This window comes from Apis cerana, linkage group LG12 (assembly GCF_029169275.1).
Source record: "Apis cerana isolate GH-2021 linkage group LG12, AcerK_1.0, whole genome shotgun sequence".
Taxonomy (NCBI): Eukaryota; Metazoa; Arthropoda; class Insecta; order Hymenoptera; family Apidae; genus Apis; species Apis cerana.
Genome location: NC_083863.1, coordinates 9,719,103 through 9,732,020, shown reverse-complemented (window position 1 = coordinate 9,732,020; position 12,918 = coordinate 9,719,103). Strand labels below are relative to the sequence as shown.

Sequence of the window (12,918 nt, the reverse complement as noted above, 5' to 3'; positions counted from 1 at the left end):
GTATGTAAATGTATTTACGAAGAAAAGTAATAATTATACTAAATTAAGCTAGATGGTATGTTGATAATTATTTATCAGTTTAAAAATTTAAAACAAGTTTCAAGGTTAAAAAATATAAACAATAATAAAGAATACTGTTATTTGTTCCACATGGAAAGAAATTAATATGGTATAAATCTTTCTTCCTATTAAATTTAATAAATATTTAGTAAAATATGTATTAAATAAATACATACAATAAAAATATTATATATTAGGACATATCAAATGGAATGGATAAATCATGGGATCATCCATGGACTACAGAAGAAATGCGAAAAAAAAGAAGAGAATGGAGTCTAGCAGGTGATGCAGGACTTCTTAAACATCTTCAACAATTTTCTGATGTATGTATTAATTTTATTCTTTTATTACATAATTTTTTTATAGTTTAAAATTATATATGAAAGATTTACATTTATTAATGATATTTTTAGAATGTAATATCAAGAGCAAATAAAACACAAGAAATTTTGGATTCATTAACAACTCAACTAAATGAAACAGCAATATTTATTGATAATATTACTAATACATCTTTAGCTTTAGCTAATACTCAATTTATTGAAAGCCGTGTACAAGAAGATAATATAGAGATTGGAGAACAAATAGAAACATCAATTGAGGTAGTTAAAGATATTTTAAGATAATATTTTAAAATTTAACTTATTATTATAATTCTTTTTAATCATTATTTTATTAAAATTTATAGCAATATAAAGATCAAGATTCAATAGATGCAGATCTTATAGCTAATGTGAGTGAAACTGTAAAACAAGGCCTAAATATAATGTATGAAAAATATAAAGAAATGGAATTTGTTGACAGTGATAGTGATAGTGAAGAAGAAGACAATAAAGTAGTATTAAGGTAAACTTATGTTTACCTTATATATATATTATAATTTTTATTATAATTTTTATTATTTAATATAAAATAATTTCTCAAATTATACTTTAATTATAATTTAATTATAGTGTTGTATTGGGGCCAAATGATCCATATCAAGATCGAGTTTTGCCTTATGTTATTGGTTCTGAAAAATGGAAAAATTCAAATAAAATTGGTTTAGAAAGTAGTAGTAGTAGTGAATCTGAACAAATAGATGAAGAAGAAGAAGAATCAGAAAATGAAGATGATGGCACAACAACATTTAAAGATTTTAGTATAAATACTGCACCAAAAACTAACATAGGTGGATTATTACCTTCTTTGAATGGATCAGATTATAGTAAAAGAAATGATATAGCATATATAAGCAATGAAAAAATAGATGCAGTTAGTCAAAGTAATATAGATTCTGTTCCTGAATCAATTACTCCTAATGATAATGTTTCAAAGGTTTTATTCTTTTTCTTTTATTTATTCCTTTTTTTTAATACATATATTTATGAATGATTTTTTATTGTATATGTTATAATATTATAAATTGTTTATATTATATTTTAGACATCATTACCAAACAATATAACACCAAATTTTGCAGAAGAATTAGCTAAACGATTAGGTACAGTTCGACAGGCTCAAAAACCAGGTATTGTAAATGAAAAAAATGAGGCATCAATAAATCGATTTAAAGGTAAATGCATAAATTTAATTTATATTTCTTTTATTGATATTTAATCTATCTATCTATTTAATCTAATCTATTTAATTTATCTTTATCTATCTATTTTCTTTATTAGATGATTTATTTACACCAGAGGAAGATGAGAACATTTTAAATGATAAATCTAGAATCATATTTAGTGAAAAAAAAGAATATTTAAATGACCAATCTATTGAAAATTTATCAAAAGATAGATATATTAAATCATGCAAAATTATTATACCTGCTAGCATTGATGTACCACCTCCTATTAGTACTGTTTGTAAGTTCTTTTTTTTAATTTATATATTTTATCTTTTAAGATGTTTAAGAAAAATTTATATTTTTAGCGACAAAACCTAAATCTGCAATCGATGATCTTTTTGCTGATACTGAACCTGATGATATTTTCTCGCCGAAAAATATAACAAAAATAATTACAAAAAATAAATATTCTAATAATAATAATAATAATAATCAAGAAAATATGCAAAAAAAATGTTTAGAGACTGTTGCAGAAAAAGTAATTAGTAACATGGCTACAAGTACACCGGAAACTATCGTAAATACTAATAATTTATTTAGCGATGATGAAGATATTGTTGATCTCTTTGGACCATCTAAAAATCAAGAGCCAAATAAAAAAGTAAGATCACAAAATAATCATTATTAATATTAATATTAATATGTACTTTATTTATAAATTTTCTAATAAAATTGTAAAATTAATATTTTAGAAATCAATGGAAGGAATGTCAATATCTGGAAATAGTTTAACTTCAAATGTTGAGAATAAATTATCAAATAGAATATTGCGAAATCATTCATCCGGATCTTCTGGAAGTAATACATCAGCAAATTATGAAAATAATATTAGCAACGAATCAGTACATAATCATTCACGGAATACTGTTTCAAACGATAATATTAATGATTTTATTGTGAATAACGCAGAAAATTCAGCCATGTTTAATGAGAGTAACTACAGTAGCGGAATATCGATTTATCCACCAAGTATTAATAACACAGGTGGTTCAAGTATTGAGTAAGTATCAATCATTACTACTATTAGCTATGATTAGGTAAATTAATAAATACATATATATATATATATAATACAATAAATAATATACAATATACAATAAATAAATCAAATATAGATTATCAATTATTATATTATTTATTAAAAATTAATATTATTGTTTTGTTTAGTCATATTTGATAAATTTTATTTTACAAAATTTATATTATCTTTCTCTTTTTATTTTTGTTTTTGTTTTGCACAAAAAACGAATATGTATGTTGTGTATCATTGAATTGATGATCCAAACATTAGTCATCCCTCATTACATTGCAATGATTATATCAAGTACATGCGCGAGCTCAAGGCGAGCTCCTTTAGTTTACTTGTATCTCATTTCTAACTAGTATGTTGTATCTATATATTCTGCATACAACATTTTTTTTAATTATATTTATTTTCAATTATAATTAAGTAAGTAATATATATATATCGCCGTTCATAGTTCATTATTTATACTTAATATTATTCTTAATATTTTTATCATTATCTATAAATAACAATTTTCCAATATGCACAAATAATTTTTTACATAATATTATTATTTGAGTATATTTAAATATTTATATATTTTTATATTTTCTTTTCTTGCATTAAAGTATTAAACAATTTTCTTTTATTATAAGAAAATAGAGAATAATAAATAATGTTATGTACATATAATATAATTTATATATTTTAAATTATTAATATTTTTTAAAATTATTATATAAAAAATAATTTTTAAATAATTTAAAATCAAATCATTTATAGTTGTTTATTTAAAGATTTCTGTTCTTTTGTTTCCAATTTTCTATTCATAAAAATATATTAAATTTCTAGAAGTTTTTAAATTTTCTTGAAAATTGATTTTTAGAATTAAATTTTGCATGTTAACATCATGAAATATTTTCTCTTATTATTTTTTCTTATTATTTGCTCTTATTATATACTCAATAAAAATTCAATCATTTATGATATTATAAATTATCACGTTAAATGAGAGTTATTGTACATATTTGTTTTGTGATGCAAGTTATTAATAATTTTATTATATATTGTAAAATTTTATTTAAATATTTCTTTATTGATTGTATTGTACCATGTATTTTATTAACACGAAACAATTATAAATTTTTTTTATCTTTCTTTTTTTTTCGTAATTTAAAAATATATTTTTGAGAGCGAAACTTTTATTTTCGCTATGAATAAATTGTGTTTCTTAATACAGAAAAAAAAATGATTATATTAAATAAGAGATAGAAAACAAGTCATTTTTAAAATCAAAATGGACAAAAAAAAAAAATAAAAAAAATAGAAAGAAATTCATTAGCACACTTCGTTTTAATATAGTATTACATATTCTTATTATAACTTTTGTTACAGTATTGAGCCTCGAATGTCGTCAACGCGTTTAAAATCAGAAGAAATTTATCGGGAACGAATCACTAGTGACAGTCTCTTCACTGCACGTACACATAATCCTGTGACTTCGATCTCAAATACGACGAATAATCCTCAAGTAGAGTCTATCGAGGATATATCATCTATACGACAGGACGATGTGTTCGAAAATGAGGATTTGTTTGGTCCACCTCCACTACCAAAAGCAGATTCAAAATTGCCGAAATCGAAAATACCTTCGTTATTTGACGATTCCGATTCTGGTGATGAATTATTTTCGACAACCAGTTCGGGTTCAAGATCACAAAGAAGCAGTGACTTATTAACCACATCTCAATATTCCGACAAGATTAAGTCCACACAACGAAGAGGTCTTTTTGATGAAGAAATCAACATATTCGATAATAAGGATTCGCCAGATGTTGATATATTTGGTATAATAGCAAAACCCAAAGAGGAAAATAATGCTTCTAATAAAAAGTTTTTAGACATTCCTGATGATGATTTGTTCACAAATAATATTCGAGATACAATAATGAAAAGTAACGGGTTGGAAAAAAGTCAGAATATTGCTAAATCGAAGGAAATCAGCTTGTTTGATAATGATATCGAAGATAGCGATTTATTCTCAACTAAAAGTGTGAAATCTATTAAAAGTGAAATTATAAATAAATCTGATATTTTTAATGACGATTATGAAGATGATTTATTTTCCATAAAAAAACCGATTGATAAAAAAAAAGAGAATGATAAAAAATCGCCAGAAATGCCTACATCCGGAATAGATATCGTGGATCAGAAAGTTGAAAAGAGTGAAAATAAAAATAGTGATATTCTTTCGAGTAATGGATTGTTTTCTACTACTATTGGATCACATGGATTGATTTTTGAGGATGATGACTATGATGATTTATTCAGTACTAAAAATATAATAACAGAAAGAACAAAAGAGGATGAACATAAAACTTTGGAGATAACAAAAAGTATTAAAGAAGATTCTGTTAAGGATGTTAAAATATCAAATAATTCTGATATCTTTGTAAAATCTGAAGAATCAAATGTTTCTGTTATCATGCCCAAGGATATAAAAAAAGATCTACATTCAATTAGTAATTCTCAAGAAGGCGAATCTGTACAAAATATTGAAAACGAATTAAAAATGAGTCCTCCAAAATCTTTAGATATACATACAACTGCCATATCATCATCGCCTGATAAAAATAATCAAACAAAACGAATAGTTTCTGGTAAAATAAAAAACTTAATGGGAAAAATGGGGGATTTGAAAATGATTTCACCCATGGATACACCACCAGTATGGCGAAAAAGCAAAGAAAAAACGGACGAGGAAGATAATGCAGGAGATAGAGATAGTGATGATGGCGGATGTGTTAGTACACAAGGTCATAATTCGCCACTAAGTGCATCAGGTAATATATACGTATTGTTTATATATATATATAAATATAATATAATATATAATATATATAATATAATATATATAAATATAAAAAATATATATATTAGATAGATGTATATATATTTAATTTTTTTATATTTTGCATTTAATAATTAATTTGATTAAACTGATCAATTTTGCAGAAGATAGTATTACTACTCAGAAGCAATCTCAGCAATCGACAATTTCAGATGAAAGTAATGTAGAAAATGCGATCAGTTTTGATGAGCCAATGCAAATAGAAACGTTATCTACTACTGCTTCGAAGGTAAAATATTATGAAAATGTAAAACATGTTTTGAAAAAAAAAACAATTTTATTGATTATTTTCAATTATTTTTTATGATTTTTCAGACACGAGTTAGAATACAAGCGAAACGTCGACCACAAAGTAGACATGCACGAAAATCCGCCATCAGGCAAAGCGGAATCGATTTTGATACCGTAGATGCTCTTGAAAGCAATTCACAAGATGAGAGTCAGATTATTCAATCGCCAAGTATCTTCAATAAAGAGATTTCTACACTTACAAATATTAGTGCCGCACATCCCGCTACCACCATTTTTGATCATTCAAACAATGATAATTTTTATCGAACCCCTGAAAGTAACATTTTCTTATCTGCGGATGATAAGTCTGAACTTGGTAGCATAAGCAAGGAAAGTTCAATGAGTGCTAACAAAAATACTTTATTATCTCCATCTACAGATGAAGAAGACTTATTTGATGTGCTACCAGATTTACCAGAAGACCCACAGAAAGAAGATATGCTATTTGGTAGAGCACCTATTCTCTCTCCGGTTGAAAAAGTTGTTTCTAAAAAACCGCCTGTTACCTTCAAAATATTGAAAGATACACATATTAAACAAATCGATGATATAGAGACAGAAACAAGAAAAACTGTAGAAGAGATGGAACAAAGCACATTATTTGCATCTGGTACCACTTCTAATATAAATTCCATAATTTCACATTTAAATAAAAAGGAATCCAAATCAGAGAATGCTAAAGTTGAAGATGAATCGAAAGAAATGATTGATCCATTGCGAGATGATAGTCATGATCCGCTGAAAGATCCCAGTCAATTATTTGCTTTCGTTACGAAAACACCATCTCCCGAAAAGGGAAAGAATTTATTATTTTCTGAAGATGATAGTTTGTTCTCTAGTGGTACTAAAAAATTAATTGAAGAACAAACTGTAAAAAAACCAATTTTGGGTTTATTTACCGATGATACAGAAAATGATCTGTTTTCGACAACTTTAACTAAATCTGTAAAAAAAACTTTAAAGGATACGAAAATTAATTTGTTCTATGAAGAAGATGAAGATAATAGCTTATTTGGTTCTGTTGTAAAGAAATCGATAGATATTGAACCTGAAAGAAAACATTCTATAGAACAGTCTGAAAAGAAAATAAATATATTTGATGATGATAATACTGATACAAATTTATTTTCTGAGCCACTTGACCAAACACAGAAATTAGATTCTGAAAGTATTCAAGAGCAATCAAAGAAAAATGATATATATACAAGCATTACCGAACCTGTGAAGACTTCACATATTACGGACATTTTCGCCGATCAGTCAAGTGGAGAAGAAGATATTTTAACCAAAATACCAGTTTCGAAGAAAATTGCTGGCACATCGAAATCTCTATTTCTTTCTGATGATGATGACGACGATGATAATATATTCGGTAAAAAACTTACAGGCGAATCGATTAAATCAGGAGAGATCCGATCAACTGTTAAAAAAACAATAACAAGAGATTTAAAAAAAACAGCTGAAAAAATTAGAGAGGATCCTTTGAGCGTTCTGTTAGATGATTAAACATATTTTATTTTGAAATAATATATATTATTTATATTTGTTTAATATATATATTTTACAAATTTATTTGAAATTAAAATGTATTAGAATTGAAATTATATATTATATCCTAAATTGTACATTTATCAAATAATTGAAAATCAAATCGATAAATTAAATGTGTATAAAATGTCATAAAATTATAACGCTGCGCGTTAAAAATGATAACCATTGCAAAAATGATAAAAAAATTTATTTGTGCACAATTATATACATATTTGTTTTTATTTATTCTTTATATGGAAAAAATTACAAAATATATTATGATTTTTAATTTATACTTCTGCAAATATTTTTTTAATTTGATTATTTGAAATAGAAATTGTAAAAATATTAAAATCATAAAATAGAAATATTTTAAGTATCAAGTACAACGAATAACAAAATATTATATGCATAAAATAATGATTAATGTTTGATTAATTATTATATTGTTTTACATTTCTTTTGCATAATTAATTTGCAAATTTACTTTATTACGTATGATGAATATATTTTCTGTAATATTTATTTTATATATATATATATATATAATAATTTCATTTGTTGATAATAAAATAGTATTCGCGATAATGTATATATTGCATTCTCTATAAAGCATGTATTAGTAAAAATAAATAAATAAAATAAATATAATTTGAATTGTATATAAAAATTTTATTTTTTATTTTAAAAATCATACTATAATTTATTTAAATACTATGCATAATCGAATTCAAATCAGAAAACATTCAACTTCATTAAGTAAAATCAGGTATATCCGGTTCAAAGGTACATCCGGTATTATGAATGTATTTATGAATAAATGCATATTATAATCTTATTTTTTGAAAAGTCATTAAATTGCTTTTAATATTTAATAATATAGTTGTTATAGTCAAATTTTATAGTTATTATAGTTAATATAATTATCTTATTTGTTCTCAAATATTCTTATATTAAGAAAAATTATTTGATTAAAAGAAAATAATAAAATTATCTTTATTATAAGAAATTAATAAAAAATATAAGATATATAAAGAAAATGATATAAAAATTATACTTTATTTATTATTAAAATTTATCAAATTTATGGAAATATTAATCTTATATAAAAAAGAATTAAAAATTAACAAAATATCAATTTTCAATTTATATTTGCTTTTTCAAAAAAAATATAAATCTTTTAAATTTTTTTATTAACTTCACAGAAAATTTATCTTCTCTTAAACATTAATTACGAAATATTATTTAATAATATCAAATTATATTTTTTGTTATTATTCATTTTTTTTTAATTTTATTTTTTCGATAATCATATAATCATATGACATCATTATGATTGTCATATAATTTTTATTCAACTATTGTAATCTATGTATTGTAAGAAGTTGTGTGATCTTTTTTTATTTGCATATCATTATCAAATCATTTTATATATATGTCATTTAACGAAATGTATATCTTTATATGTTTAAAGTCATTCAAGAGGGAATATGCAGTTGAAATTCATATGTTGTCGAATTCACCTCGTTCATATTGAAGTATTATAATATTTGTGGTAAGTATATTACAATAATATTATATTTTTCTTATGAAAATTAATATCTTTCTTATTATTAAAATTGACAAAATTAACGATGTGGATTCAAAATTATAATTCAAATAATATTTGATTATTTTACCTAAAATTAATTTAATAATAAAATAAAAAGATAATATATTATATAAATATAATATATAAATTGAAAAATAGTAGATACTTTTTGTTTTGAAAATCATAATTATTTAAAATGATATATATATATTTTTATTATAGTTTATGACTTTTTGATAATAAATAAAAAAATATATTTAATGAAACTAAATAAATAATATAATTATTGATATATTATTTTATAGATGTTTATATTACATTCTATATTCACTATTAATATTCAATGAAATATTTATTTCATTATATAAATATTAATTGTTTTATAATTTTTTGTATCCAAATCCAATATATTATTAAAGATTTTATTTAATTTTTTCAAATAATTATTATACTCAATTACGTATTATTATATATTATATATTATGAATTTTAACAGATAAATCAAGATGTCTTTAAGAAGTAATGAATATATAAAAGATATTACAGATTTTACTGAACCAACGAAAAATGAAAAAAGTGAAATAATTCCATTTTTTGCTCACACGAATATTTTGATAACAGGAGGAACAGGATTTCTGGGAAGTTTACTCATTGAAAAATTACTCAGGTTTTATAATTATATTATATTAAATTTAAATAATTTTTTAAATATTTAAATTTTTTAATATTTAAATGAAAGTATTAGTGATAATTTTTAAATTTATTAATATATTTATTTTTATTTAAAATAATCAAAAATATAAAATTGATCATTTACATTGCTTAATTTATATTGGATAATTATATTTTGATAACTTTAAAAATTATATCTTTTAAAGTATTATTATCAATTTCGAAACAATTATTTAGAACTGTTTCAAAATGATTCACATTGATTCAAATTCATATAAAGATTTTAATATTTAATAATTTAATATTGCATTTAAATATATATATATATATATATATATATATATATATATATATATATATATATATATATATATATATATATATATATATATATATATATGTACGTATTGTAATACAATATAATGTATAAAAATAACCAGTAAAAATAAGCAGTTTTTGAATTCAATTATTTCAATTATTTTGAATTAAATTTTTAGAAATATGCTAAAAAGATGAATTAAAATAAATTAAAATGAGAAAAAATTGTAAAATACGAATAATATTTTATTTTATATATAATAAATTGTTTATTATTTAATATCATACATATGTACATATATATAAATTATATAAAATTAATTTTTTATTTTTGTAGTAATATTTATAATATTTATTATATTGTTGTAATAAATGCTATATTTTAATGCTATAATTTAATATATATTATCTATATATTATCATGTAAATAAAACTGTTTCATATAATAAACTATTATATTTCACAAGTTATTCTAAATATATTTATAGAATACTTATATTTATATTTATATTATATTATAGAAGTTGTCCGGATATTGCAAAAATATATGTAATAATAAGATCGAAAAAAGGAAAAACTGCTTTGGAACGATTTCATAAAATTTTTGAAGAAGTAGTAAGTAAAATAAGAACTTTGACAATAACTAGTTGATAATAAATTGTAAATTATTTTTAGATATATGACAAGTTAAGATATAAGCAAATAAATTTTTTGGAAAAAATCGTAATGTTGGAAGGGGATGCAACAAAAGATGATTATGGATTGTCATCGGAAGATAAAAATGTTTTAATGAATGTAAACATTATTTTTCATATGGCTGCAACTGTCCGATTCGAAGAAAAACTTAGTACTGCAATAAATATTAATGTTAAAAGTACAAAATTTTTATTGAAATTTGCACAAAAACTTCCAAATTTCAAAGTATATTCAATATTTTTCGTTATTTGAAATACTTATTTTATTGTGTATAAATAAGTATTTCAAGTGTATTGAAAGTATAATAAGTATATTGTGTAGTTGAAAAAATATTCTATTTACAGGTTTTCGTGCATATATCTACTGCATTTGCACCTTGTACAGAAAATATTATTGAAGAGAAACACTATAAAAATACTATAGATGCAGACAAAGCATTAGAATTATTAAATATATTTGATGATAAAAAACTTGAACAAATTACACCCATGTATGTATTGTTTTAATTATATTATTTTTTTATATAAAAATAATGATAAAAAAACCATGTTTTTTTTTACTTTTTATAGATTACTTGATAAATGGCCAAATACATATATTTATTCTAAAGCATTAGGAGAAAATATGATATTGAAATATAGTGGTAATCTTCCAATTTGTATTGTACGGCCTAGTATTATTACATCAACTTTTAATGAGCCAATTTGTGGATGGATAAACAATGTATATGGAGTTACAGGTGTAATAACAGGAAGTGCACTAGGTTTATTACATACATTACCTTGTAAATCAGAGAATGTGGCTGAAATTATACCAGCAGATTATGTTATTTCTAATATTATTTGTTCTGCTTGGGATACAGTTAATAGGTAAATTTTAATTATAATTTCTTATTAATTATAAAATTAAATTATTTTAATTATCAAATAATATTATTTCATAAAATGAAAAAAATTAACAATCTATCAATTAAAAAATAATTATAAATATGAATCAAATTGATTAACATTTGAATTAATAAAGATTATATGAAGTATAGTAAAAGTATAAACTTTAATACAAGTGATTATTATTTAATTTCACAGAAAACTTGCAATAAAATCAGATCAAGTTCTTAATCTTTCTGATGAAGAAAGAATACCAATTTATAATTGTGTATCTTCTTGTCAAAATCGAATTACATGGGGTGAAATGATGAAAATAAGTGAAATTTATGGATTGGAAATACCTAGTGTAAAATGTATTTCGTATTATAATCTTACATTGAATAGATATATATTTGTGCATAAAATTTATGCTTTGTTGTTACATATAATACCAGCACTTATTGTTGACATAGTAATTTATCTAATTGGTCGGAAACCTATGTACGTATTTTATATAAAAACTATAAACTTTGATAATAAATATTATAATATACTATAATTGTGTATTAATTAATAATAATAGTTAAATATATATTTTCAGATTATTAAGTGCATACAAAAAAATACATAAATTTAGTAATTTAATATATTATTTTTCAATAAATAATTGGAAATTTCAAAATAAAAATGTTATAAATCTTTGGCAAAAAATGAATTCTACAGATCGAGAAATTTTTTGCTTCAATATAGAAATGCTAGATTGGAATGAATATTTTTATCAAGAACTTAGAGGTATTCGTTATTATTTATTAAATGATTCAATGGATACAATAGATGCGGCAAGAAGAAAATTTCAAAAGTATATTTGATTTTAAATTTTATTAAACTTACTATTATTGATAAACTATGATTGATAAAATATATTTTTTTTCAATGTTGCAGATTACGTATTGCATACTATACATTTAATTTGGCAATAATACTATTATTTTTATGGATTGCGTTTTCATTTATAAATTTTCTTTGGTCTTTTTGTCCTTTATCACATTAATATTTGTCAATAAAGTCATTATACTTTTTTTTTTTTTACATAAAACATCCAAAATAATTGTCTTATGTACTTATTAGAAACAATTGAAATTTTTGTTAAAATGATAATAGATGTCGCCATTGTGATGATATTATCAAATTTGTTTCATTATAAGAATAATAGATGTCATCACTATGACTATTTTTGAAATAAAGTTACTTTAACGTTTATTTACAAATTTTCAAATTTGTAAATAAGAAAATATTTATATGTTCGTATTTTATAAAAAAAATATTAATATTATTTTATTTATAATTTATTATTAGAATTAAATT

General features: G+C 22.0%; 2 protein-coding genes across 2 annotated transcripts; both read left to right on the top strand.

Annotated features, from left to right (window-relative positions):
- The first annotated feature begins 26 nt into the window (after positions 1–26).
- Positions 27–8,080, top strand: LOC107998383 (WASH complex subunit 2). The gene is made up of 12 exons (XM_017057633.3): positions 27–169; positions 258–386; positions 477–665; positions 752–909; positions 1,017–1,380; positions 1,489–1,618; positions 1,725–1,910; positions 1,978–2,273; positions 2,365–2,672; positions 4,074–5,521; positions 5,694–5,818; positions 5,905–8,080. Exons 1-12 carry the CDS (start codon positions 167–169, stop codon positions 7,384–7,386), a joined length of 4,818 nt encoding a protein of 1,605 aa, XP_016913122.2. The 5' UTR covers positions 27–166; the 3' UTR covers positions 7,387–8,080.
- A 738-nt stretch (positions 8,081–8,818) lies between these two features.
- On the top strand, positions 8,819–12,847 carry LOC107998355 (fatty acyl-CoA reductase wat-like). The gene is made up of 9 exons (XM_062083127.1): positions 8,819–8,965; positions 9,498–9,668; positions 10,513–10,606; positions 10,667–10,912; positions 11,032–11,177; positions 11,257–11,556; positions 11,773–12,054; positions 12,155–12,412; positions 12,496–12,847. Exons 2-9 carry the CDS (start codon positions 9,508–9,510, stop codon positions 12,602–12,604), a joined length of 1,596 nt encoding a protein of 531 aa, XP_061939111.1. The 5' UTR covers positions 8,819–8,965; positions 9,498–9,507; the 3' UTR covers positions 12,605–12,847.
- The last annotated feature ends 71 nt before the right edge of the window (positions 12,848–12,918 follow it).

What these genes read in the sequence shown, in the direction of transcription:
- LOC107998383 (XM_017057633.3), top strand. An exon ending in AAATAGAAACATCAATTGAG is followed by an intron (nt 666 to 751) that starts GTAGTTAAAGAT and finishes TAAAATTTATAG; the next exon opens with CAATATAAAGATCAAGATTC. An exon ending in CTAATGATAATGTTTCAAAG is followed by an intron (nt 1,381 to 1,488) that starts GTTTTATTCTTT and finishes ATTATATTTTAG; the next exon opens with ACATCATTACCAAACAATAT.
- LOC107998355 (XM_062083127.1), top strand. Translation starts at nt 9,508, where the DNA reads ATGTCTTTAAGAAGTAATGAATATATAAAAGATATTACAGATTTTACT. An exon ending in AAAAACTTCCAAATTTCAAA is followed by an intron (nt 10,913 to 11,031) that starts GTATATTCAATA and finishes TTCTATTTACAG; the next exon opens with GTTTTCGTGCATATATCTAC. An exon ending in CTTGAACAAATTACACCCAT is followed by an intron (nt 11,178 to 11,256) that starts GTATGTATTGTT and finishes TACTTTTTATAG; the next exon opens with ATTACTTGATAAATGGCCAA.